The following is a 24,132-nucleotide window of genomic DNA, read 5'->3' on the forward strand; positions in this document are numbered from 1 at the left end:
AAATAACAATAATAATAATATAGTGAATTCAGTCATGGTAAGAATATATAACGAATTTAATGTGAACTTTATATTATTATATAAAAATTATGATTATTAATATTATTTTTAATAATTTGTGTCCGTTTGTTCGTTTGTTTGTTTGATTAAAAAATAATTTGAATTGAAAACGTTTTTTTTTTTTTATTTAAATTAAAATAATAATAATAAATTATCGTTTGAATATATTCGCGTTTTTCGTTTTTTTTTTTTTTTTTTTTTTTTGTTCGTTGTTTTATTACCGTGTTTACAGTTCTATTTATTCATTATTATTATTATTATTTTTCTTTTAATAATTTAATTTTTTTTTTGTCTTATTCTTATTTTTTTTTTTATTAATTTTTATCTTATGGGTTTTCGTGTGGGAAATGTTTTGGATTTAAAAAAAAAAAAAAAAAATTATTAATAATTATTATTATTATTATTATTACTATTAACCGTTGTCATTTTATACGTAATAGATTTTTATTAATTCAATACTTCAATATATAAAAATAATTTAATCGAAGAATAAAAAGGTAATTATAAATTTTATACTCATGAATTTTATTTACACATTTTTGAAATTCATACAAATTTATTATTATTATTATTATATATTATATATTATATATTATCATTATTATTATTTAATTTTAATGTTAAATTTTATTTAAATAATTTGTTTTCGAAATATTCGATTCCATAATCACAGTTATTAATTTCAAAAAAATAAATTTTGTATATTCATTTTTTATTTTAATTTTTATTGGATCGAAATTTTTATGAAAAATTAATTGTGATCATATTAATAATAATAATAATAACAATAATAATAATAATAATAATAATAATAATAATAATAATAATAATAATAATAATAATAAAATTGTCATCTTTTAATTTAATGTTTAGTGTGTGTGTGTGTGTGTGTGAGATTCGACTTGACATTGAGAATACATTCGATTGCCAAATTTTTTATTTCTGCACATATTATTATTATTATTATTTTAAAACTTTTCCTCGAGTGATAATTTAAAAACTGACCTGAGTTAACAAATCTACCATCATGGCATCAGATATTATTTTTATAATGAGAATGAATGATCATTTAATTAATTAATTAATTTTTTTTTTTCATAACACATTGCTTTCAACTTTTCTTTCGACATGAATTTAAAGAATAATCATCATCATTGTCATCATCATCATCAAATTCATTTTATTCCCAATTGTATGATTTGTGAATTTTTTGTCATAGTCTCTTGTTTTGTGATTAATGCAATCATCATCCTATTTGTTTGTTTGTTTGTTTGTTTGTTAATTTCATTCAATCGTTTTCCCTTATCACACTCTTTTAAGTAGTAATAAAAAAAAATATGTAACATTTTCTTTTCTTTAATTTTTTTTTCGTTATCATGTTTGGTTATAGAATGAATTGTTATGAAAATATTTTACAAATTGATTGGTTTTCTCTCTCTCTCTCTCTTTCTTTCTCTCTTGCTCTCCTTTCATTGATTAAACATTTTCAAATCTTTTTTTTTTTTCTCTCTCTCGATACAATTCACAAATATTAACTTTTCACATTCGTTAATAATCTTTAAAAAATTACATAAATTCTTATATGAATTTTTTTTTTTTTATATTGATTGTTATTATTATTATCATTATCATCATCATCATCATTATTATTATTATTATTTAAAATTCCAATAACAATCAGCAAAAATAAATTTTTCAAAGGTTATTGTACTCATTTTTTTATTTTATTTTTCAGGCTTTGTAATAATAAACGTTATTTTTCTCTCTCTCTCTCTCTCTCTCTCTCTCTCTCTCTCTCTCTCTCTCTCTCTTTCTCTTTCTGTCTCTCTTTCCATCTTTTTTTAAATAAGTTTGTTATTTTTACACCCCTCCCCCCCTCTCTCTCTCTCCCCGTGTTTTTCTCTTTTTAAAATTTATTCAATTCATTATTCAACGGTTTTTCATTCTTTTATTATTATTATTATCATTCTCCTTCATTTTCTCTCTCTTTCTCTCTCTCTCTCTCTCTCTCTCTCTCTCTCTCTCTCTCTCTCTCTCTTTCTCGTTCATTTCTATAAATAACTCTAATAAATAATTTTTACGCCATTGAAAAAAAAAAAAAATCGATAAATCAATAATTATTATTATCATCATCATTATGTACATACATATATATTTTTTTTTTTTAAAACAAGAATTATTAAAAATCATCTTATAATTCTTTTCATCATCATCATCATCATCATTATTATTATTATTATTTTTTTTTTTATTTATTTTTATTCATATTTTTCACTCTCACGTCATTTTTTGTTCGTTTGTTTGTTTGTATAAAATGTTTTTAAACGTGTTTTCGCATTTAACGGTTTTAAATTTTTTAAATAATAATAATAATAATAATAATAATAATAATAATATTTTCGAAAAACATTCAAGACTCGAAGAAAGGACGATTTACGTGATGGTGAGAGAGAGAGAGAGAGAGAGAGAGAGAGAAAGGGAGAGAGAGTTAAATGTCATTAGAAAAATAGGTTAAATTTTCTTTTCTTTCCCCCCCCCTTTCGTCCCTTTTTGTCCTCTTGCATATGGGAAAAAAATGTTTTTTCATCTACGATCCTAATCGATAATGAAACATCATAATGAAAAAAAAAAGTTAAAAATAATAATGATGATAATGATGATGATGATTATAACGAATTCGTGTTTTGAATCAAAAATGAAAATTATTATTATTATTATTATTATTATTATTATTATTATTATTATACGTAAATAATAAAAAGAAAGAGAGAAAAGTTTTTTTTTTTTTTTTTTACTCGTGAACGACTTATTATTATTATCATTATCATTATAAAATAATACCAACCGTTAAAAAAAAAAAAAAAACCGATAGATAGGATAAGTAATGAGATCCTTGAATATATTCGAGTACCTGGAATTATTCAATGTGACACCACCACCACCACCTTGTTAATGTAAAATTCAAACTCTTATTATTCATAATGTTTTCAATCCTTATTATTATTATTATTTTTTTTTTGAAAAGTTTTATGAAATTGTCGACTAAACTTTTACATTTTAAATTTCCCTCCTTTTTCTCCCCCCCCTCTCTCTCTCTCTCTCTCATTTTTCCTGCTCTAATAATAAAATAATCGTAATAAGAATTATTAATTCATTACACCTTTGTTTTTTTACCATATCTCTCTCTCTCTCTCTCTCTCTTTCTCTTTGTCTGTCTTTCCATCTGTCTCTCTCTGTCTCATTTTCTAGATTTTTCTATGTCATTAATAATTAATTAGTTCCGTTACAATTATCAAAAAAAAAAAAAAATTAATTCGAATTTTTTTTCTTCCCCTCCCCTCCCCCCCAACGAAATAATTATAATTCGGCCTGTTGCAGTCAACCGCAAAATAATAATGATGATAATGATAGTAATAATAATAATTATGTTAATTTCACCCAATTGTTGTCTACAATTTTTTTTTTATTTTTAAATCGACGATTTGTAAATATATTTGAATCGCGTTTGACATTTTTTCGTCCTTGTCCAAGTTTGAGTGCGTGTGTGCGTGCGTGTGCGGGCGTTCGTTCGCGCGAACGGGGAATCGCGTTAAAATTTTTATTATTTAACAGCCTAATGTTATTTATTATTATTATTACTATTACTTCTATTTTCTTTTCAGAGAAACAAAAAGTTGTAACGCCTTTTCTTTTTTTTTTTTCTCATTTCCGACGAATTCCGTTAATAAAATCAATAATAGCTTAATAATCGCCATCGTCATCATCATCATCATCATCATCATCATCATCATTATTATTTTATTCATTTTTTTAACGATCGTCATTTTTGAATTACAAAGCGTTACGTTGACGATCGTTTGTATACGATTATGTTTTTTGAAAACGTAAAAAAAAAAAAAAAAAAAAAATTGTTTATGATTCTTTCATTTTAAACATTCAGTCCACGTTTTGACAAAAAAAAAAAAAAAACTTTTTACGAAGGTAAAAATGATGATGACGATGACGATGATGATGATGATGTTCACGAAAAATTAAACAATGCGTAATAATACGTACATCGCCTTGAAATAAGTGATGAATACAACCTTGATGACGTCATTTACCAAAACACCGTGATATAATAATTATATCTACAATGCCAAAGTCCCCTCTTTCTCTGCCCCCCGCTCCCCGCCTTCGGTCGTAAGGTGATACGAATGATCATTATTATTATTATTATTATTATTATCCTTCTTGATATAATCCAACACTTTAACCTGATAATTTTTTAATTAAGTAGTATTTCGACCAAAACTTATTATTTACCTTTGGACTTTGAACAAACTTTTTTGTTAACACTTACGCACTTGTGTGTGTCTGTGAGTGTCTGCGAACGTGTTTGTCTCCCTGTTTGTTTCCTTGCACACACACACACGCACACGCACGCACGCACGCACGCACGCACGTTGTCAAAGTACATTTATAAAAAATTGCTCACCTTTTTTCCTTCATTTGTTCGTTTGTTACAGATTTAAGGTTTCTCCATGACACTATGTGCATATTTTCGAATTTGTTCGACGGATATTATTTGCCGCTCATTATCGGAGCTTTGATATTTAACATACAGTACAGGAGGAGCAGCACATTCCGTTACTATGCGAAATTCACTTATTTCAGTTTGCATTCCGCATTTTTTGCAACATTTTTCCTACCGATCATGTTTTTTCGACCTAGAAATTGGAAAAATGCATTGTGAGTTCACCATTTTCATTATTATTATTATTATTATTATTATTATTATTATTATTATTAGTAATAGATTAAATTTAAATTAAATTAAATTTTTTTTTTTTTATGTAAACAGGATTCCAGCTGCGGGATTGCGTTTAATTAAACGTTTGTTCGGTTTTAAATGGAAAATAAAAGGACACGAAAACATCGTGCAAGATTCTGGAGCCGTGGTCCTAATAAATCACCAAAGCATAATTGATCTTATTGGTAAATGCCGTCGTTTATATATAGAAAAAAATTAAAAGATAAAAATTTGTAAAAAATTTTTTTGTTTTCTTTTTTCTTTTTAGTTTTGGCCGAGCTTTGGCCTATCATGGACCATTGTACAGTTATATCAAAAAAAGAAATTTTTTACTTGGGACCTTTCGGTCTGGCATCATATCTGTGGGGCACAATTTTCATTGATCGATTAAATCCCGACAAAGCCAAAGATACAATTAACAAAACGGGAAAAATTGTTCAGATGAGAAAGGTAATGAAATTGTCAATTGTTGGGGCAGTGACGCGGATGATAATATATCATAATTAATAATAACTTTTTGTTTGTTTGTTTGTTTGTTTGTTTCCCCCGCGTCAGGCGAAACTTTGCATGTTTCCCGAGGGAACACGTCACGGAGAAGATGAATTGTTACCGTTTAAAAAAGGAGCTTTCCACGTTGCGATAGCATCCGGAGTTCCCATACAACCCGTCGTCGTATCAAAATATTATTATATCGATTATAAAAATAAAAAATTCGATTCCGGTAAATTATAAATCGATATAAATCGATTTTTTTTTTTTCTTTTGTTTTCGTCTGCGTTTAAAGTGTGATCGTTTCAGGTTATACCCAAATCGAAATTTTACCGCCGATACCAACGAATAAATACACGAGAGAAAATATCGACGAACTCATCGATAAAACTTATAATGTTATGTCTCAAAAGTACAAAGAGCTTAACAAACAAGTTTTTGCTAAAGTTGAAACAGAAAAATACGACTGTAACGAAAACAAAAAGTTTTGTTCCGTAAGTTTTTGTTGTTACGGTTGCAACAAACAATGGCGCCGTTAAAAACGTTCATTGAAAATTTTTTTTTGTATTTTTTTCTCTTTCCTTTCTTTTCAGGTTCGATCGGATAATTCAAATCCGTTGACTAATTTGGTTAAGGATGTTGAATTGTTGAACGATTCTCAAGTTACCCACAGGTTGACAAATTCAAGAGCACAAATTCAACAGGGTCTTTAACGATGGCTTCTTTTCTTTGTTTTTTTTTTTTTTTCTTTTTTTTTTCTTTTTTTCTTTTTTTTTTTTCTTTTTTGTTTTGAATGATTTTTTTCCTCGATAGTTCTCCATCTCTCTCTCTCTCTCTCTCTCTCTCTCTCTCTCTCTCTCTCTTTTATCCTTTTTTTTTTTGATGAAACTCCTTTTCCACAGGGAGAGTGTGGGACTCTGCTGAACGTGTAATGCATCCCGCCCCCCCTCCTTAAAACATTCTCCATTCTCTAGTCTCCGTGTTGTTGGAGTACGCCATCACTTTTCAACTTCTTCTTTGGAGGAGGAGGAGGAAGAGGATCATTTCTGGCATCATTCTCTTCTTAAAACCAGGACATCTTCCTGGCATACATAAACGGTTACTTCTCGTTCTTCTTCTAAATTCGTTCGCCCGTGTGTCAATCGTTCCAGAACGACCACTCTTATTATTCCTTCTTCACGGTCATCCTGTGGTCAACACCAGTCTCTTACCGGTACGTGAATGTCATGGCCCTTGATCACATTGATTTGTCCGTTTCGACTTCACGCATCGTGTTTTGCATCAAAGCACCTTTACGTAAATATTAGGCATCATCGAAGTAACTGTAGGTACTAGCGCCTGGTACCCCTTTTGTGAAATTTTTACCAACGTCAGCGCAGCCACAAGCTTAGGATTCGAACTCTCGATCGGCCAATCTCACCTTCCAAACCCGGTTGTGACCAAAGTGGATCATTAACGGGAGCAGTCTTAGTCTACGAAGGTGATAAAATCAATAGTAGTTGTTCTTCTTGGGAGAGATCATAAATTTCTTAGCGTTTCGCATTTGGCATTCTTCATCAACAAGGCGGTGGTGGTCCGGCCTTCTCCAACGGTGTCGAGGATTTCCAGTTTGTTCGTTTGTCAATTATAAAACGTTTGTTCTACGTAAAATTTTACGTGATATCTCAACGTACGACAAGGGTCCCTCCCCCCTTTCGGCGGAAATCCCACCCGATCTCCTCCCACACGTCTCTTTCCCCTCCTCCTCCTCCCCCTCATTCTCCTTTTCCTTCTTTCTTTTTTTTTCCGGCACAAAAAAAATATCAAATTAAACGCATAAAATGATGGACTTGAGGAAAAAAAAAAAAAACAAAACAAAACAAAAAAGAAAAGAAAAAAAAATGTGATCGATGATGATGATGATAATTATTTGATATTAAAAACGAATAAATAAATAAATAAATAATTAATATATATATATAAGTGTAAAAAAAAATAATAAAAAATTATTTTTCGAGTTAAAAAAAAAAATTTAAAAAAAAAAAAAAAAAGAAAATTTTTTTTTTAGGGACAAAAAAAAAAAAAAAAAGTGCCGTAGCACAAGAAAAACAAAAAAAAATTTCCACGGGTAGCCAATTAAAATAAAAAAATTATAATTAAATAAATTTAAAAAAAAAAAATTAAAAAAAAATATTATTAATTTATTTGTTATTAATAATTTTTTATTTTTTTTTTTTTTTTACTTCTTCTCTGTTCCTTTTTTTTCTTTATATTTACCACCACGTGTACTTATAATAATAATAATAATAATAATAAAATGCATAAATAATTTGTTTTTCACGTGGTTTGTTTTTATTTTATAAATGGACGTTGTTGTTGTTGTTGTTGTTGTTGTTGTCGTTAAGGGTTGTAAAATTCTCAATGAGTTTTAATTTTAAAAAAATTTTTCAGCAATCGCGACATCTAGTGTTTAATTTTATAACTTAAATCGTTCATTTAGTTTTAAAACCGGCCGACAGGTGGATTAATATAAATTCCACTTTGTTTTTTAAAATTAAATTGTTTAGAATTTAAAACAAGGGAAAAAAAACGATGAGATATCATTTTTTTTTTATTGTGAGAGAGAGAGAGAGAAAGGTTTTTAACGTCGGCATCTTAATTAATTGAGTAATTAACTTAATAAGTAAAATTATCAATCGTGTAGAAAGAAAAAAAATAAATTTTTTCTTAAATACGAAATTTCGTGCCGCACTCCACGAATCCGGTATGGTCTAGTGGCTAGGATACCTGGCTCTCACCCAGGAGGCTCGGGTTCGATTCCCGGTACCGGAGAAAAATTTTTTTTTTTTCCTTTCTTAGTAGTTTTAAATGCGAGATACAAACAAACACTAACCGTTTAATTTTTTTTTTTCTCTTATAGACAAAGAATATACATAACAAAGGAATTTTTAAAAAAAATTTAAACCGTGGAAAACCAGTCAAATTACATAAAAAAAAAAAAAAAAAAAATCAAATTAATTACACGAGCATGAAAATTACGTATATCCGAGTTGAATATTTCTACAAAAATTGTTTTCTATAATTATTATTCGGTAATAATAATTATGGTAATAAAAAAAAAAAAAAAAATTTTTTTTTTTTCATGAAACGAAATCAAAATTAAATGCAAATGTAATGAAGTAATAAAAAAATAAAATAAAAAACGAGTTTGAAATTATAAAAAGAAATAGAAAAAAAAACCTACAACAAAACTTAAACGAGTAAAAAAATAATTTTTGTTCTTCCCCTCTCTCTCACTCTCACTCTCTCCCCCTCCCTCTCTATCTCTCTCTTTCTTATACAAAAGTCACGTGTTTAAAATATATATCGGTTTAAAATTTAAATGGACTGAATTCCAATCGTATCAAAGAAAAAGAGATGATGGCAGCATGAGGACAACAAAAAAAAAAAAATATTCACCCTCTAACAGTCATAATAATAATAATAATAATAGAGAAAGAACGTTTTCCCAGGTACGCCAATGAACACCAGAAAAAAAAAAAAAGAAAAGAATTCTCAATTACGTAAGAAAATAATAAAAAATCTTTCCTTTTTATTATTTTCTTACACGTTTAATAGGTTTTTGTACAAGACGAAAATATGTAAGGGGGTGGGGGAGGTTAGTGGGGAGAGGGGGAAGGGGCTGAACAAAGAATGGCTGAACAATTCGTGATCAATTCTTAGAGTCAAGCCTGCTTGCTATTACCATCATCTATTTTAATACTCAATCAAACGAGACTCCTTTGGAAGCTCACCTGTAATGAATGAAAATCTTTTTTTCTTCTGCTTTTTTCACTTTATTTTAAACTAATTTCGATCTGTAATCGATCCTTGAGAAAAAAAAATGTCACCAAAATGAGAGAGAGAGAAGCACAAAGGAAAACATTTTTGGATAATTTAATCATTCAATAAAAAATAAAAAAAAATAAAATGATGGTGACGACGACATGGATCCCGATAAAAACCAATAAAAAAGGGGAAAAAAATCAAAACAAAACAAAACAAAAGAAAAAGGGAATCCCCGATTTGGCAAAAAAATTTACAAACAACGATTTAGGTTAAAAATTGAGAGAGAGAGAGAGAGAGAGAGAGAAAATTTAAATAATTTCGTTTTGAAAAAAAGAAAAAAAAATTCTTATCCCTTTGAGAATCGGATAGAATCGTGTTGAGGTCATTATATTGACCTTTTCGTGACCTCAACAACTCCGGTTATTGGCTCAAGAGGAATGTACAGTAGTTTTCCTTTTCTCGCTCGCATTTGACTACTTTTGCTACTACTACTACTACTACTACCTTATTACCGATTAACAACCAACCAACAACAACAACCACAAAAATATTTGGGAAACAACAAACACGTTTTATCCTTTTCCATTTTTTCCCTCTTTCTTCTTCTTCCACATTAATTTTCTCTTTCTCGTCCTTCATCAATCATCCTTTTCGAAAATAAAAATTTTCATGACGTGCTCCCCTGCCCCCCCCCCTCGCCAAATTTAAAGTACTTATCGGTACCATCACATTAAGTACCAAGAGACATCACACCTTTTCCCTCCTTTCCCTCCTCATCCTCAATAATAATAATAATAACGAAACAAGCAAAACAAAAAAAGTGAAAATTTTTCACGTGTTTGTGCGTGCCTGCGTGCGTGTGTGCGTATAACACGAATAATAATAATAATTTATAATTGTTTTTACGCCGGTTTTAACTTGCTGTAAGACGAAGACATTTTTTTTTCTTTTCATATTCTCAACTCGTAACATACAAAAAGGTTAAATGGTTATTTTTTCCTCAATAAAAAATTTCTTCGTAAACAAAACATGAGAGCAAGAAGAACGCACGTACGCACGCACGCACGCACGTATGCACGCATATGCATATTTTCAACATGAACGAACCGAATCATGCGGTGTAATTTTTTTTAAAAAAAAAAAAAAATACTTGAAATATGAACGTAATAAAAATATTAAATTATGAAAAACGATACGAAATAATGCGTATAAGTATAATAATAATAATAATAATAATTTGCACACGATATTTTGTTTTAATAATTTAAAGAAATAAAGTCTCGGTTTAATAATAATAATAATAATTAAACACAAAAAAAATAAAAACTTTTTTTTTTTTGTTATTCATTCATCGAGTTCGCCATTTTGTTTTGTTTTTTTTTGAATTTTTTTTTTTTTGTTTTGATTTGTAAGCATTTGAAATTAATCCGATAAATAATAATAATAATAATAATAATAAATTTCGAATGTAATTCAAATACTTATGAAATTATATATATAACCTTTTTTGGCAAAAAAAAGGGTGAAAAAAAAAAAAATTTAAATAATGTAAAATTCATTACCTGTCAATAATATCCATCCATTTGTCTGTTGGTACCCCTGATAATAATTCGACAACTTGGGTGGTGTATCAAATTACAAATATAAGCTCGATTGTGCCTGAAATAAAAAAAAAAAAAAAACATTTTTTCGTTACCTAATATATAACTTAAAAATTAATAACAAATATGGGGGGCGAGGAAAAATTTAAGGTTGTTAAACCGTTGAAAATGAATCACAAAAAGTAAAAAAAAAAAATTTCATATCCTTTTTATGATTATTTTTTTTTTGCAAATCTAAGCATCGCCATTTTCTAATAACGTCATTGGTTGATTATTTTAAATAAAAAAAAAAAAAGGAAAAGGAAAACAAAGGAAAAAAATGGAAAAAAAAAAAAAAAAATTTACGCCCGAACAGGGACTCGAACCCTGGACCCTTAGGTTAAAAGCCTAATGCTCTACCGACTGAGCTATCCGGGCTGTGGGATCCGGATGGGAATAAACGCGTTTTTATTACCCAAACGACGACAATTTATTTAAATTAAAAAAAAATTTTTTTTTTATTATCGTTAAAGCCATTAGTCCACCATTTTTATTTTTTATTTTTTTCGAATAAAATATTTTAAATAATAAGTAACCGTGAGAACCCATCATTTTCATTCCTTTTATTTTTTAATTTATAAATGGGTTGGAACATAATTTTATAAAAATCCTTTTATTATTTCAAAAAAAAAAAAAAAAATTCGTTCACGTACGTACATATATATATCATGCTAAATCAAAATTACACCGGATAATTTTTTCTTTTTTTAAATATTCTCTCTTTCTGAGACGACCATTTAAAATCCCTTCCTCCCCTCCCTCTTCCCATTCCCCCAAAAAAATTTCCCCTATAATTGCTAATTTCTTTTTGTCTTCATTAAATTTTCTTCGGAAAAACTAACGAAAAAAATATTTACATATATATATTAAAATTAATCAATGTAAAAACCTTTAAAAATAAAATAATAATAATAATAATTTTTTATTCTGATCCGCCATTTTGTATGCTTAAAATAAAATAAAATAAAATAACATTCAAATGTAGTTTAAATTTTTTTTTTTTTTCCCCATTTTTTTTTCTCTTTTTTATGCGAAACATAATTATTATTATGTACGTTTTATTATTATTATTATTATTACTTTTTGAATTTAAGTGAATCACACAAAAACTATTGTCTAGTATTATTATTATTATTATTATTATTATATTCTCATTGCGTGACACAATATTTTGTCATTATTATAACGATGACAAATTTATTTATATTTTTTTTTGTTAAATAAAAAAGAGATTTTTATTGTACAAAAAAAAAAAAATTCATAATTTATTTTTCATAACTATTTTTTATCTTTTTTAAATATTCATTTCTTATTTCCTTTCATAACTTCCTTTCATAACTTCATTAATTAATGTTTAATTTGATTTTTAACTGGATGTGAATTTTTTTTTTTTAACACCTAAAAATTTTTTATTAATTAACCTAATTTTAATTATTTTTTATTTCTTTTTTTTTTTCTTTTGAATCTGTAAATTAATTCAATTTTAAACAATTTTAAATTTTTGTTTTTTTTTTTTTAAAGCAACAAACAACAAACTTTTTATGAAAACATATTTGACAAACTTAAGTTTTGTCAAGTGTATTGAACAAACAACCTAAAACTACATAATCAATCAATCAATGGTTGATTTTTTATAAAATTTTACAACAATTAACAAATTTATAAACTAAATAACTTATTAAATAAATAATTTGATTTACTTTTTGTTGTTGTTGTTGTTGTTGTTTTATGTTCATACATAACTTTTAGATTTAAAATTGTAGTTATTAATTTTTTTTGTTTTTAAATTTCAATTTATCAAGAGATTTATGTATACATATTTTTAATAATAATAATAATAACAATATAATAATAATAATAATGTAAAAACAACAAATTAAACAAATAAATTAAAAAAAAAAAATTTTTTTTTTTAACATCACAGTTAGCCAGCTTGCTTGCCTGCTTGCCTGCCTGCCTGCATTTTAAATAAACAGAATAAATGATGAGGACAATTCAAGGACAAACTCGACTAGTTTAGGTTAATTGCTTTATTTTTCATTTAAAAGTTACAGTTGTTTCTCCATTTTTTTTTTTGTAATTTGGTCCATACCTATCTTGTAATAATAATAATAATAATACATTGACCGACTTTCATTCGAAACAAAACAAAAAAAAAAAAAAAACTTTAATTTCTTAATTATTAATAAGCATTTTTCCATATATATAAAATAAACTCGCGAATTTTATTTTCAATTAATAACAAAACGATTATTAATTAATAAAATCATTTATTAAATAACGTAACTTTAAATAAAGTTTAACGGTTTCTATTATAAAAAAAAAACAATTGAAAAATGTCTAAATAAAAATCGTTATTCGTTATTTTCGGTATTCACGTAAGCCGCCATTTTGTTTTTTGTTTTTTCTACTTGAAATTTTTATTTCGTCGCCGATTTAAACTTTGATTTTTGATTATTTATCATTAATTTTTTTGTTTTAACGATTAATCATTTTCGTTTTATAAATCGTTTCGAATAAACAACAAATTAAACAAATAAATTATAATAATTATAATAATAAATTAATTAATGTCATAGAAAAAATTTACCTGAATTTTAATTATCCGTTGAATGAAAAAGACAACGAAAAAGTTTTTTCAAAATTATCATTATTATTATTATTAGTTATCGAATTCGGGAAGGCGGTGTGTGTGCGTTCTAGAACGTATGTTTTCTTACGTTTCCATCCCTGACATGCTTTCATGCCATTTTATACATTACAATCGCGATTAAATAATTTTCTTTTTTTTTTTTTTTCTTATAAAAAAAACGAGGGTAAAATTTCTAGAACCTTCTATGGAATTCATCATCATCATCATTATTTTGTTGAGAGAAAAAAAAAAAAGAGAAAATTCAACACGAGTTAAAAAAAAAAAAAAAAAACTGTGAAACTTAGTAACACATTGAATACCACATCGAGTTGAACTCGAGTAGAACCCGTTTGAGACTAGAAAAGAGGGGAAAAGAGATGCATTTGTGAAAAAACGTAAGAAAACGACGTCGAACGGTAAAAAATACAAACTCTTAATAATCTTTTTACGTTATTCGAATCGTCAGAATTGACACGGCGAAGGAGAATTTTTCAATTGCGCATGCGTCGAAAGCGTCTACTCGTTTCTCGTTGTACGTCTCTGTCTCACAGTGAAAGAACGAGGGAAGTAGTGCGAAGTTAAAATTACACTTTTGCATTATTATTATTATGTAAAACGCAGAAGTAATAAATACAAAAGTAACAATAAAATAAATAAATAAATTGTTTTGTCGTCGTCGTCGTCGTCGTCGTCCATGAATTTTGTGTTAAATTAAATGTTAAGTGCAATTTAATACGAGTTTATTATTATTTTGTTAATTACTCGCAGGTAGCAACCGCTATGGTAATAATACATTGAAAGAGAATAATAATAATAATAATAGTGGTGTTAAAGTAAGGTAAAGTAAAGTGAAGAGAAAGAAAAAAAAACGGTCGAGTCATGTTTTGATTTGTACACGAAATAGTTATTATTTCTCGTTCGTTATAATTGTTTATTATTATTATTATTATTATTTTTAAATTGAAAAGTAAGTGATTAAAAAAAAAAAAAAAAACCGTCAAAATGTTTGACGTATTCGGTTCGGTTAAGGGACTCTTGAAATTGGACAGCGTTCGAATAGACAATAACATATTCAGATTGCATTATAAAGCGACCGTTATTATGTTAATTGCATTTTCACTCCTTGTGACGTCTCGTCAATACATAGGAGATCCCATAGATTGCATCGTCGATGAAATTCCTTTAAACGTTATGGACACGTATTGTTGGATATATTCAACGTTTACGATTCCCAATCGTTTGGGGGGACAAGTCGGGAGTGAAGTCGTGCAACCGGGAGTCGCCGGTCACGTTGACGGAGTCGACGAAGTTAAATATCACAAATACTATCAATGGGTTTGTTTCGTACTTTTCTTTCAGGCCGTTTTGTTCTACGTTCCACGATACCTTTGGAAAACGTGGGAGGGCGGCCGTATAAAAATGCTCGTGACGGATTTGAATTGTCCCATAATATCCGACGACAACAAAAACGATCGTAAAAAATTATTGATTGAATATTTTGTGACGAATCTCCACACTCAAAACTTTTACGCATTCCGTTTTTTCCTTTGCGAAGTCCTCAATTTCGTCAACGTCGTGGGTCAAATTTATTTCATGGATTTTTTCCTAGACGGAGAATTCACGACGTACGGAAGCGACGTCATCAAATACACGGAAATGGAACCCGAACAAAGGACGGATCCGATGTCGAGAGTGTTTCCCAAAGTGACCAAATGCACCTTTCACAAATACGGTCCTTCGGGAACTGTGCAAAAGTTCGACGGATTGTGTATATTACCCTTGAACATTGTGAACGAGAAGATTTACGTTTTCCTATGGTTCTGGTTCGTTATACTAAGTGTTTTGACGGGTTTGTCACTCATATACAGAGCCGCCGTCGTCATGTTGCCACAACTTCGGCAAACTCTTTTGCGGGCTCGATCTCGTTTGGCTCCTCACGACAAAATCGCGCAAATCGCTAGAAAATGTCAAATCGGCGACTGGTTCATATTGTATCAATTGGGTGCCAACATAGATCCTCTAATATACCGGGAATTAGTTGAAGATTTGTGCAAGAGGTTGCTGGAAGGAAAGGAGTCTGCTTAGAACAAACAACTGTCGCGTGAACGCGTGCGCACGCACGCACACACACCCACACGCACGTGTGTGTGCGTGCGTGCGTGCATGCGTTCGTATATATTAGAATTTTATTTTTACGAATTTTTCATACTTTCTTTTTCTTTAAAAAAAAAAAAGTTTCTAAAAAGAAGAAAAAAAAAAAAATAATTAAATAAAAACTTTTGCAACAACTGCCTCTTCCAATTAAAAAAAAAAAGTGCCTGAAATTTTCGATCATGATGATGATAATGATAATAATATTTTTTATATAAATTTTTTCACGTGTTTCTCTAAATTTTTTCTTTTTTTTTTTTTTTTGTTTGGATGAATGAATGCGTTGACGCCATTTTATTTTTTTTATTTTCTTTTTTGTGTTTTCCCTGTTTTTTTTTTTTTTTTTTTTGAGAAATTAAAACAACAGCAGCAGCACGGTTTTATGTGATTTGCGAGGCAAATGACCGCGTTTTAATTTTGGCCTTGAAAACCAGGTTCCAGGTACGCAAATGCACAGATTACGATGATGGTGGTGATGATGATGATGATGATACGGTAGCACGAAAAAATTTTGTAGCTTCCACTTTTTTTTCTTTTTCTTTTTCTTTCTTTCTTTTTTTCATTTATTATTATTATTATTATTATGCTTTGTGATTGGTTTTTTTTTCTTTGAAAATACGCGAAATTCATTTGTAAGAATGAAATATTAATTAATTAAAAAAAAAAAAAAACATTTATTGATTGATCTCTAGAAAAAAAAAACTTGTTAGTATAACAAATTAAATATTAATTAATTAATTTTTTTTCGTTATCAAAAAAAAAAAGAAAAAAAAAGAATTGTTGTCAACGATTAGGCTACCACTAACTAGTTGTGTGTAGTCGAGAAATGATGATAATGATGATGATAAGCTGAGTTTTTTTTCGGGGGGGGAGGGGGAGGGGGAGGGTGGGAAAAGACATATTGGAGAATAATTTTTTTTTTATTGAGCGTTACGTATACATTTTTTTTTTTTTTTTTTTTTTTTTTTTTACATGGATTCCTGTGGGAATATAAATGAGGTTCGAATGCGTGTGGATAACTAATCGTTCGATTTATCGATTGTGATCGTTCGATGGATCGATCAATCGATCGATCGATTACGAGGTTCGTTCGGTTTTTTTGTTGCATTTATTTATAACTGTCATCATTCCGTTCCGAGTTTTATTACGATTCCCTTTTTTTTTTGTTTTGTAAAGCAGTCATTCCAAGAAATTTTTTTTTTTTGCTATTAACTATTAAATGTTTCTTTTTTTTTCTACCATAATATCTTTCTCTCTCTCTCTCTCTCTCTTTCTCTTAACCATCGTATGAAGAGAGAGAAAGAAAGAGAAACAAAAGAAAAACCTTTGTATTGAAGTGAACAAAACGTTTGCATTCCAATTTTTTTTTTTTTTTTTGTCTTATTTAAAACAAACGAGAATAATAATTTGTACTTCCCCTCTTCTATCCTACCCTCCCTTCTTTAAAATTCACGTGCCTGACAGTGAAATGCACGTGCAAGCAAACCAAAAAAATTTTTTTCCCAAAAGTGCCTGGACATTCGTTCTAAGACTGCCGAAAATAAAAAGTTTAAAAATTTAATTTCCCATATAATTATTATCATTTTTCTTTATTACGGGGAGGGGAGGGAGTGTGAGGTAGGGAGTTGCAGAAAGAAAGAGAGAGATGAAGGGAGTAAAAGGGATAAAAGGATTATTTAATCTTTTCCCGATTGATTCATTTATTCATTCATTCATTCATTCGTTTGAAAAATTCATAAAAAAAAAGAATTGTAACGGTTTCGAGATATTTAAAGGGACCGATTTTCATTATTATTATTATTATTAATAATATTATTAGCTGTGACTTATATACATATCTTTATTATAAACAAAAAAAACTTGTAGAATTTTTTTTTTTACGGAAAAGAACATGAAAAAAAAAACGAAACGAAAAAAATATTAATTGAAAATTGTATATGATGATAAACATTAAATTATTATTATTATTATTATTAATAAGAATGTTATGGAATTTTATTTTAGGTTGTTTACGTCAAAATTTAAAAAAAAAAAAAGGGGAAAAAAATTGTGCGTGTGTGTGTGGGGGGGGGGAGAAAGAGAGTGAGAGAAAGAGAAAGTGCGTGTAAGTGTGCGAAAGTGTATTAACGCATTCGCGCGCGTAATTTTAAATGTTTATGATGATGAATGATTTGAATAAAATTATTATTATTATTAATTTTTTTTTGCATTCTCTCGCGTGTCAAACAAACAAACAAACGGAAAACTTCCCTCCCCCCCCCCAAAAAAAAGAAAAAATTTGCTTATTAGGTAAATAAATATCCATTATGGGAAATTTTAATCGGTCGTTTGTTTCGTCGCGGTTGTATGAAAAACAAACAAAGTTTAAGTGGGAGGGGAGGGGGGCTTAGGGTTTTCCGTTTGTTTGGTTTTTTTTTTTTTTAAATTTTTTACGTAAATTTTTTTTTTTTTTTTTGGAGATTGTGCAAGTTGACAATAAGTAAATAAATAAATTTAATAAAATTTAAAGAAAAAAAAAAAAAAACTTAATTAGGGGAGACTAGTCACGTGACCGATTCGTGTTACTTTATAAAATTCTTTTTTTTTTTTTAATTGTAATAATGATAATAATAATTATTATTATATATATTATATTAAATATTAAGTATCTCCTAAAAAGAGAATTTGTTGTAAAAGACAATAATAATAATGATTATAATGATGATGAGACTTTATTGACGACTTGATTTTTTTTATGTATTAGAAAAAAAAAAAAATTTATCTTTAAATAAATTAATGACAATAATAATAATAATAATTAAAAAAGCAATAACGAGGCCTTATTAAGAGTCAAATAAATAAATAAAAACGAGAAAAGCTCAAATAAATAAATAATTAAATTAATTAATAAATATCGATTTATATAAAAAAAAAAAAAATAAGTTAAAGTCGCTCATAATTTTTTTTTTTTTAAACTAATTTAATTTAAGCTTTTATTACGTAGGATTATTTAATAAAAAAAAGATGATAATAATAATAATAATAATAATAAATTTTTAATGACGTCAAAACGTTAAAAAAAAAAAGAAAAGGGAAGAAAAAAAAATTTATAAAAAAAAAAAAAGACAATAAAATATTTTTGTTACGAAAAAAATAAAAAAAATTGTTTAAATAATAATAATAATAATAAAACGCAGTCTTCAATAGTTTATTATTTTAAAATTATTATTATTATTATTATTATCGATATATATGTACGTATTATTAATTACGATTATGAATTGTTTTTATAATTGGAAAAACAAAACAAAAAAAAAAAAAAAAATGTGCCTTAATTTTTTTTTTATTTATAACTTTATTATTGTACGTAAAATTTAAATTATTTGTATCGTGTAACCGACAAACAAACAAACAGACAGACAGACAGACAAACAAAAAATTATTTAAATAAACAAACAAACGATCGAACGAACGAAATAACGAAATCGATTTTTTTTTGGTTTTTTCGTCTGAGGAGAGTGTGTTGGGATACGTGTGTAGGTGCGTGCGTGTGCGTGTGTATATCAAGCTTTAAGGCAAAAATTATTGTGCGTGTAAATACGCACGCATACACACACTCACGCACGTGCAAACGTACGTACACACGTTGATGTCTGCGTTTGTGTGATTAAAGTTTTTGTTAAAACGACGACGACGGTTAAGAAAAATTTTTTACTGGCTATTATTATTATTATTATTATTATTATTATTTTCCCTTTTTTTTTCTTTCTTATTTATTTATGTATGTCTATTAATTAATTAATGTTTAATTTGGAAAAATGGAGAAGAAGAAAAAAAAATGAAAAAAAAAAACATCGAAATGTGTTATTATAATAATATAAATAAGGAGTGTAAAATAGAAGAAAAAAATTTTTTTTTTTTTTTTTTTTGTTAAAAGACGATGAAAAACAAACAAACAAACAAACAAATATGGAGACTGTATGAATTGTACAATAAATTTTGATTGCAATAAAATAAATTTCAGATGCTTATTAAATAAAAAAACGATTTATTTTATTATTATTAACATTACCAGAAAAAATAATTTCCATGTTTTTTGTGAATGAGAATGAAATGAGAAGAAGAAGGAATGATGATGATGATGATGATGATGATGATGATTAAACAATCGCGAGGATTGTTATGAAAAGGGGGGCCCCCGTGGAAAATTAATGTTTAACTTATGTCAAATATTCTTATCGTTAACAAAAACGACAGGAGAAAATTCTCCCTTAAATCCTAATTAAATTTCATTTAAAATACGATGGCGATCATTTAAATAAAATCAAACATGGCGGATATTATCGATTACGTATCGATAATAATAATAATTATGATAACGGATATTTTCCACGTCGTCAAACTTGTTATCGTAACCGTCGACATTTTTAAACAAAAGAAAATTCAAAATGGAAAATTTTTTTTACTTTAATTCATTCCGTAAAACCTGATCAAAGTGACGATAATTAATTATTATTATTATTATTAATTATAAATAATAAAATTTCTAGAATCGAATGGAAAAAATAAGAGAAAAAGTCAAACCGGAAATGGTTTTGTTTTAATGATGATAAATTTACCAATTGTTTGAAGGTTATTTAAGTACAAACTGATATTATGAGAACAAAAACAAAACGACCGTTAAAATTTTTTTTTTTTCGTAATTACGTACATGAAAATAATAGTGATGATAATAATAATAATATTAATAATAATAAAAATGGCGATTTCGATCTATAGCAGAAAAAAAATATTATTATATTTTTAATGAAATAATTATTAGGAATGAAACAATATGCATATAAATAATAATCCGCCATTTTCCTATCCTCCCTTTTCTACACTTCCCCACATTCATTTTAAAAAAAAATGACAAATGTTTTGCTACGTCTACCATATTAATAATACCTGTTGCAAATATTATTATTATTATTATTATTATTATTATTATTATTATTATTATTATTTTTACTGCATTGGATAAGTTCGTTTTCTCTTCTACTTGTTATTTATCTTCCTCGCGTTACGATTATGAAACCGATGAATTTATTTATTATTATATCGTAAAAACTTTTTTTTTTCTTTCCTTTTATTACTAACCACGAGAGAATGAATCGAATAATGATAATAATAATGATAATAATAATAAAAATGGCAATGCATATGTTTTATAGCTCGTCATTATTAAAGGTAAAGAGTGATGGGGATACGATTATTGCAAATCCCATACTGAGATTAAAAAAACTACTCGTTGGAATCATTATAAACCTTAAGGTAAGAGAACAATATTGAGGGGGGTGGAGGAAGAGGAGAAGAAAAGTACGGAATTGGATTTTTCCCCTCCCTCTCCCCTGTTGATCGGAGTCCGTTGGAATGATTTTGTAAAAGTCAAAACTTTTTTTTTTGGCAAACTCCAGCAACTCTAACTTTCTCCCTCTCTCTCTCCTCTCCATACCCCCTGCTATGTTTACATTAATGCAATTACAACCGATAAACATTATCAAAATAATAATGATGATGATGATGATGTTGAGAAAATTTTAAAATTACCGTCGTGACAAATTAAAAAAAGGGGGAAAAATGGCGAACGACGATCGTCACAAAATAATAATTAGGAAGCCATTTTTTTTCAAAACTTTCTTAGAAAACTTTTCCCTCGTTTTGTTTGTACGATCGGTTGTTGTGGTTGTTGTTGTTGTTGTTATTAACAGTGTAAAAAATTAACCAATAAGAACATGATCACGAGAGGAAAACGAAAACAAAAAAACGTCGTTTTTTTTATGGAAACAAACAATCATGTTCCGTTTTAAAGTAATTTCACCAACGAACCAAATAATGATAATGATGACAATAATAATAATAATAATAATACATATATTTCTTTTCATTAATGTGATATATAATAAATAAATTATTAAATAAATTAAATTAAAAAAGGAAATGAAAATTATAACCCATCAAATTTTTTTTTTTTCTGAGTGATTCAGTTAACATGTTTTAATTATCAAACTTTGACTTTTACACACACTAATTTCTAATTTAATGATAAGAATTTAAATTATTAGTGATAATGATAACACGCCAACGTCAACGCGGTTCGTACAGGTCCTAATTAATAATAATAATAATAATAATAACCACAAGAAAGAAAGAAAGAAAGAAAGAAAGAAAAAAAGGAAAAAAAACGAAAATTTTTTTTTTTAAATAAATAATAAATTTTAATTATTATTATTATTATAATTTTAGGATTGAGCAAATTGTCTTCTGCTACGCTTATCAACGCAAAAAAAAAATTTAAATCTTTATAATTTTTACCTGATCTGAGACGAGACGACAGGTACGAAATATAAAATAAATAATAATCGCGACAATGAAATATATCAGGCATTTAAATAATTAAAAAATGACGTCATCAACATTTAAACCCCTCCCCCCCCCGAAAAATTTCTTTTTTAAAAAATAGTATTATTATCATTATTATCATTTCGTTTGCTTTCGTATACAAAAAAAAAAAAAAAAAAAAAATTTTTTTAGGTCATTAATTGTTAGTGACCTGCCTTGCAACATAGGCTCAACAAACAACAATTTCACGATTCGCGACCTGACTTGGAAAGGCCAACAATCGATCGATCGATAGATCGATTCTTTTTTTCTTTTTTTTTTGTAATGTTGGTAAACCTGACGCGTTGTTAAATATCTACTAGAATTCTCCATTTTAATTTTTTATATAAACACTTTCACTAGACAATCATCAAAATTTAAAAATCTTTTTTGTTTTTATTTATATCCTTCTCTTCTTTAAGAAATTTTATTTTTTAAACATATTAAATATAAATAATAATAATGATAATTATCAATTTAAAAAAAAAATGGCGGCGGTTTTTTTAATAAATAAAAAATAAATAAATAAAAAACGAACGAACGAAAGGAGTTGCGGACAATTCACAGAGCATTTTATTATTTAATTATTAAAAAAAAAAAAATGCAACTACAAACGAACAAACAAACAAACAAACAAAATCATTTTTACACACGCGTAAATGTATGATATAAATTTCAACGTTAAATATCGTTGTTGTTTTTATTTTGACTCAACAAACAATCAATCAATAATTTAAAAAACAAGAAAAAAATTCGTTAAACAATTTATTATCGACGGTTGTGACGTCACAATAAACAATTTTTTCCTTTTAATTTTTATATATTTATCGAATTATTCATTTGTGTGTTTGTGCGTGTGTGTGTTTTGTCGTTTTTGTTGTTGTCGTGTTTGCAACAAACAAAAATTTAACAACGAATCCTACAATTGATTTCCTTCTACTCCTCTTCGCGTTTTAAAAATCTATTTCATGGACGATTGAAAAAATTTTTATTTATTTATTTTTTACCGGTAACTTTTATCTTAAACCTAATCACCTAACCGTCTCCCTCCCTACCCACCTCCCTACCTTCCTATCTACCTGCCTACCTCCCCGCTTCTTGCCCCCCTTTTTAACTTTTTACAAACAGTTTGTTGATTTATTTGTATTTTTAAAATATTTTTACATGTTTTTTTTTTTTTAACGGTTAATTTAAATTTTCGAAAAGTTTTTTTTTTTTTTTTTGATAATTTGAAAGAAAAAAAAATTTAAATCTTTAAATGCACGCGCACGCACGCACGCACGCACGCACACTCACGCACGCACTTCAAACCCAAACAAATTCATTTGTTATTGTTTTTTTTTTTTTTTTTTAAATTTTAATTTGAAATTATTATGACTGACTGATTGATTGATTGATTTTTGTAAATAATTCAATAACGTGTTTTAATTACGCCAAAAAATAAAATAATATGTACGTGTTCATTATTATTATTATTAATATTATTGTTTTAATTAAATAAATTTTTAATAATAATAATAATAAATTAAATCGATCGTTAAACCGAAATAATTTTTTTTTTTTTAATTTTTTTACAACTGACTTATCAATCAATTTTTTTTTTTTGCTTGTTTGTAGATTAATGGCAAATTAAATATTGTTTAACGTGTAAACATGAAAAGATAAAAAATAATAATAATAATACTAATAATAATAATATTGATTGTTGATGTTGTTTGTTAAATTCGTGGCAATAAACAAAATAAATAATAAAAAAAAAACAAAAACAATATCGTGAAATTTTCGGTGATTATTTTATTTTCTTTTCTTACTTAAAGTCGTAATTATTATTATTATTATTGTTGTTTGTTGTTGTTGTCGTTATTGCTTTTTCCTATTTCAAGTTGGTTCGACTTCCTTTTTTTTTAAACTTAAAAACTCAAAGAGAAAATAATAAAAAACAAAAAACGAAAAAAAAAAAAATTCGTCAGGTATTAAAAATTTACATAATTGTTTTCATCCAAAAAAAAAAAAAAATTTAAAACAAAACAACAAACAACAAACACGAAAACAAACACGATAACTCCTAAAAACCTGATTTTAAAAAAAAAACGAAAAAAAAAAAAAATTTCGGGACAAAATCAAACCGAAATAAATTCGAACAATAAAGAAAAAAGGAAAAA

The 24,132-nt window shown here is 27.3% G+C and overlaps 2 protein-coding genes and 2 non-coding genes across 4 annotated transcripts; 3 read left to right on the forward strand and 1 right to left on the reverse strand.

Moving 5' to 3' along the window:
- Window positions 1-4,591: 4,591 nt before the first annotated feature.
- Window positions 4,592-6,054, forward strand: Phum_PHUM291290 (1-acyl-sn-glycerol-3-phosphate acyltransferase alpha, putative; the record flags this gene model as incomplete). The annotated part of the gene is made up of 6 exons (XM_002426993.1): window positions 4,592-4,791; window positions 4,904-5,037; window positions 5,121-5,302; window positions 5,408-5,573; window positions 5,651-5,835; window positions 5,935-6,054. 6 exons carry the CDS (start codon window positions 4,592-4,594, stop codon window positions 6,052-6,054), a joined length of 987 nt encoding a protein of 328 aa, XP_002427038.1.
- Window positions 6,055-8,080: 2,026 nt separating this feature from the next.
- Window positions 8,081-8,152, forward strand: Phum_PHUM291300. The gene has a single exon. It is a non-coding gene; the product is annotated as a tRNA-Glu (tRNA).
- Window positions 8,153-11,093: 2,941 nt separating this feature from the next.
- Window positions 11,094-11,166, reverse strand: Phum_PHUM291310. Its single transcript has one exon. It is a non-coding gene; the product is annotated as a tRNA-Lys (tRNA).
- A 3,256-nt stretch (window positions 11,167-14,422) lies between these two features.
- On the forward strand, window positions 14,423-15,505 carry Phum_PHUM291320 (Innexin inx2, putative; the record flags this gene model as incomplete). Its single annotated transcript, XM_002426994.1, has 1 exon — window positions 14,423-15,505. The coding sequence occupies one exon, from the start codon at window positions 14,423-14,425 to the stop codon at window positions 15,503-15,505; it is 1,083 nt and encodes a 360-aa protein (XP_002427039.1).
- Window positions 15,506-24,132: the final 8,627 nt, after the last annotated feature.

Source organism: Pediculus humanus, genomic scaffold (assembly GCF_000006295.1).
Source record: "Pediculus humanus corporis 1103172107673 genomic scaffold, whole genome shotgun sequence".
NCBI classification, from domain to species: domain Eukaryota; kingdom Metazoa; phylum Arthropoda; class Insecta; order Psocodea; family Pediculidae; genus Pediculus; species Pediculus humanus.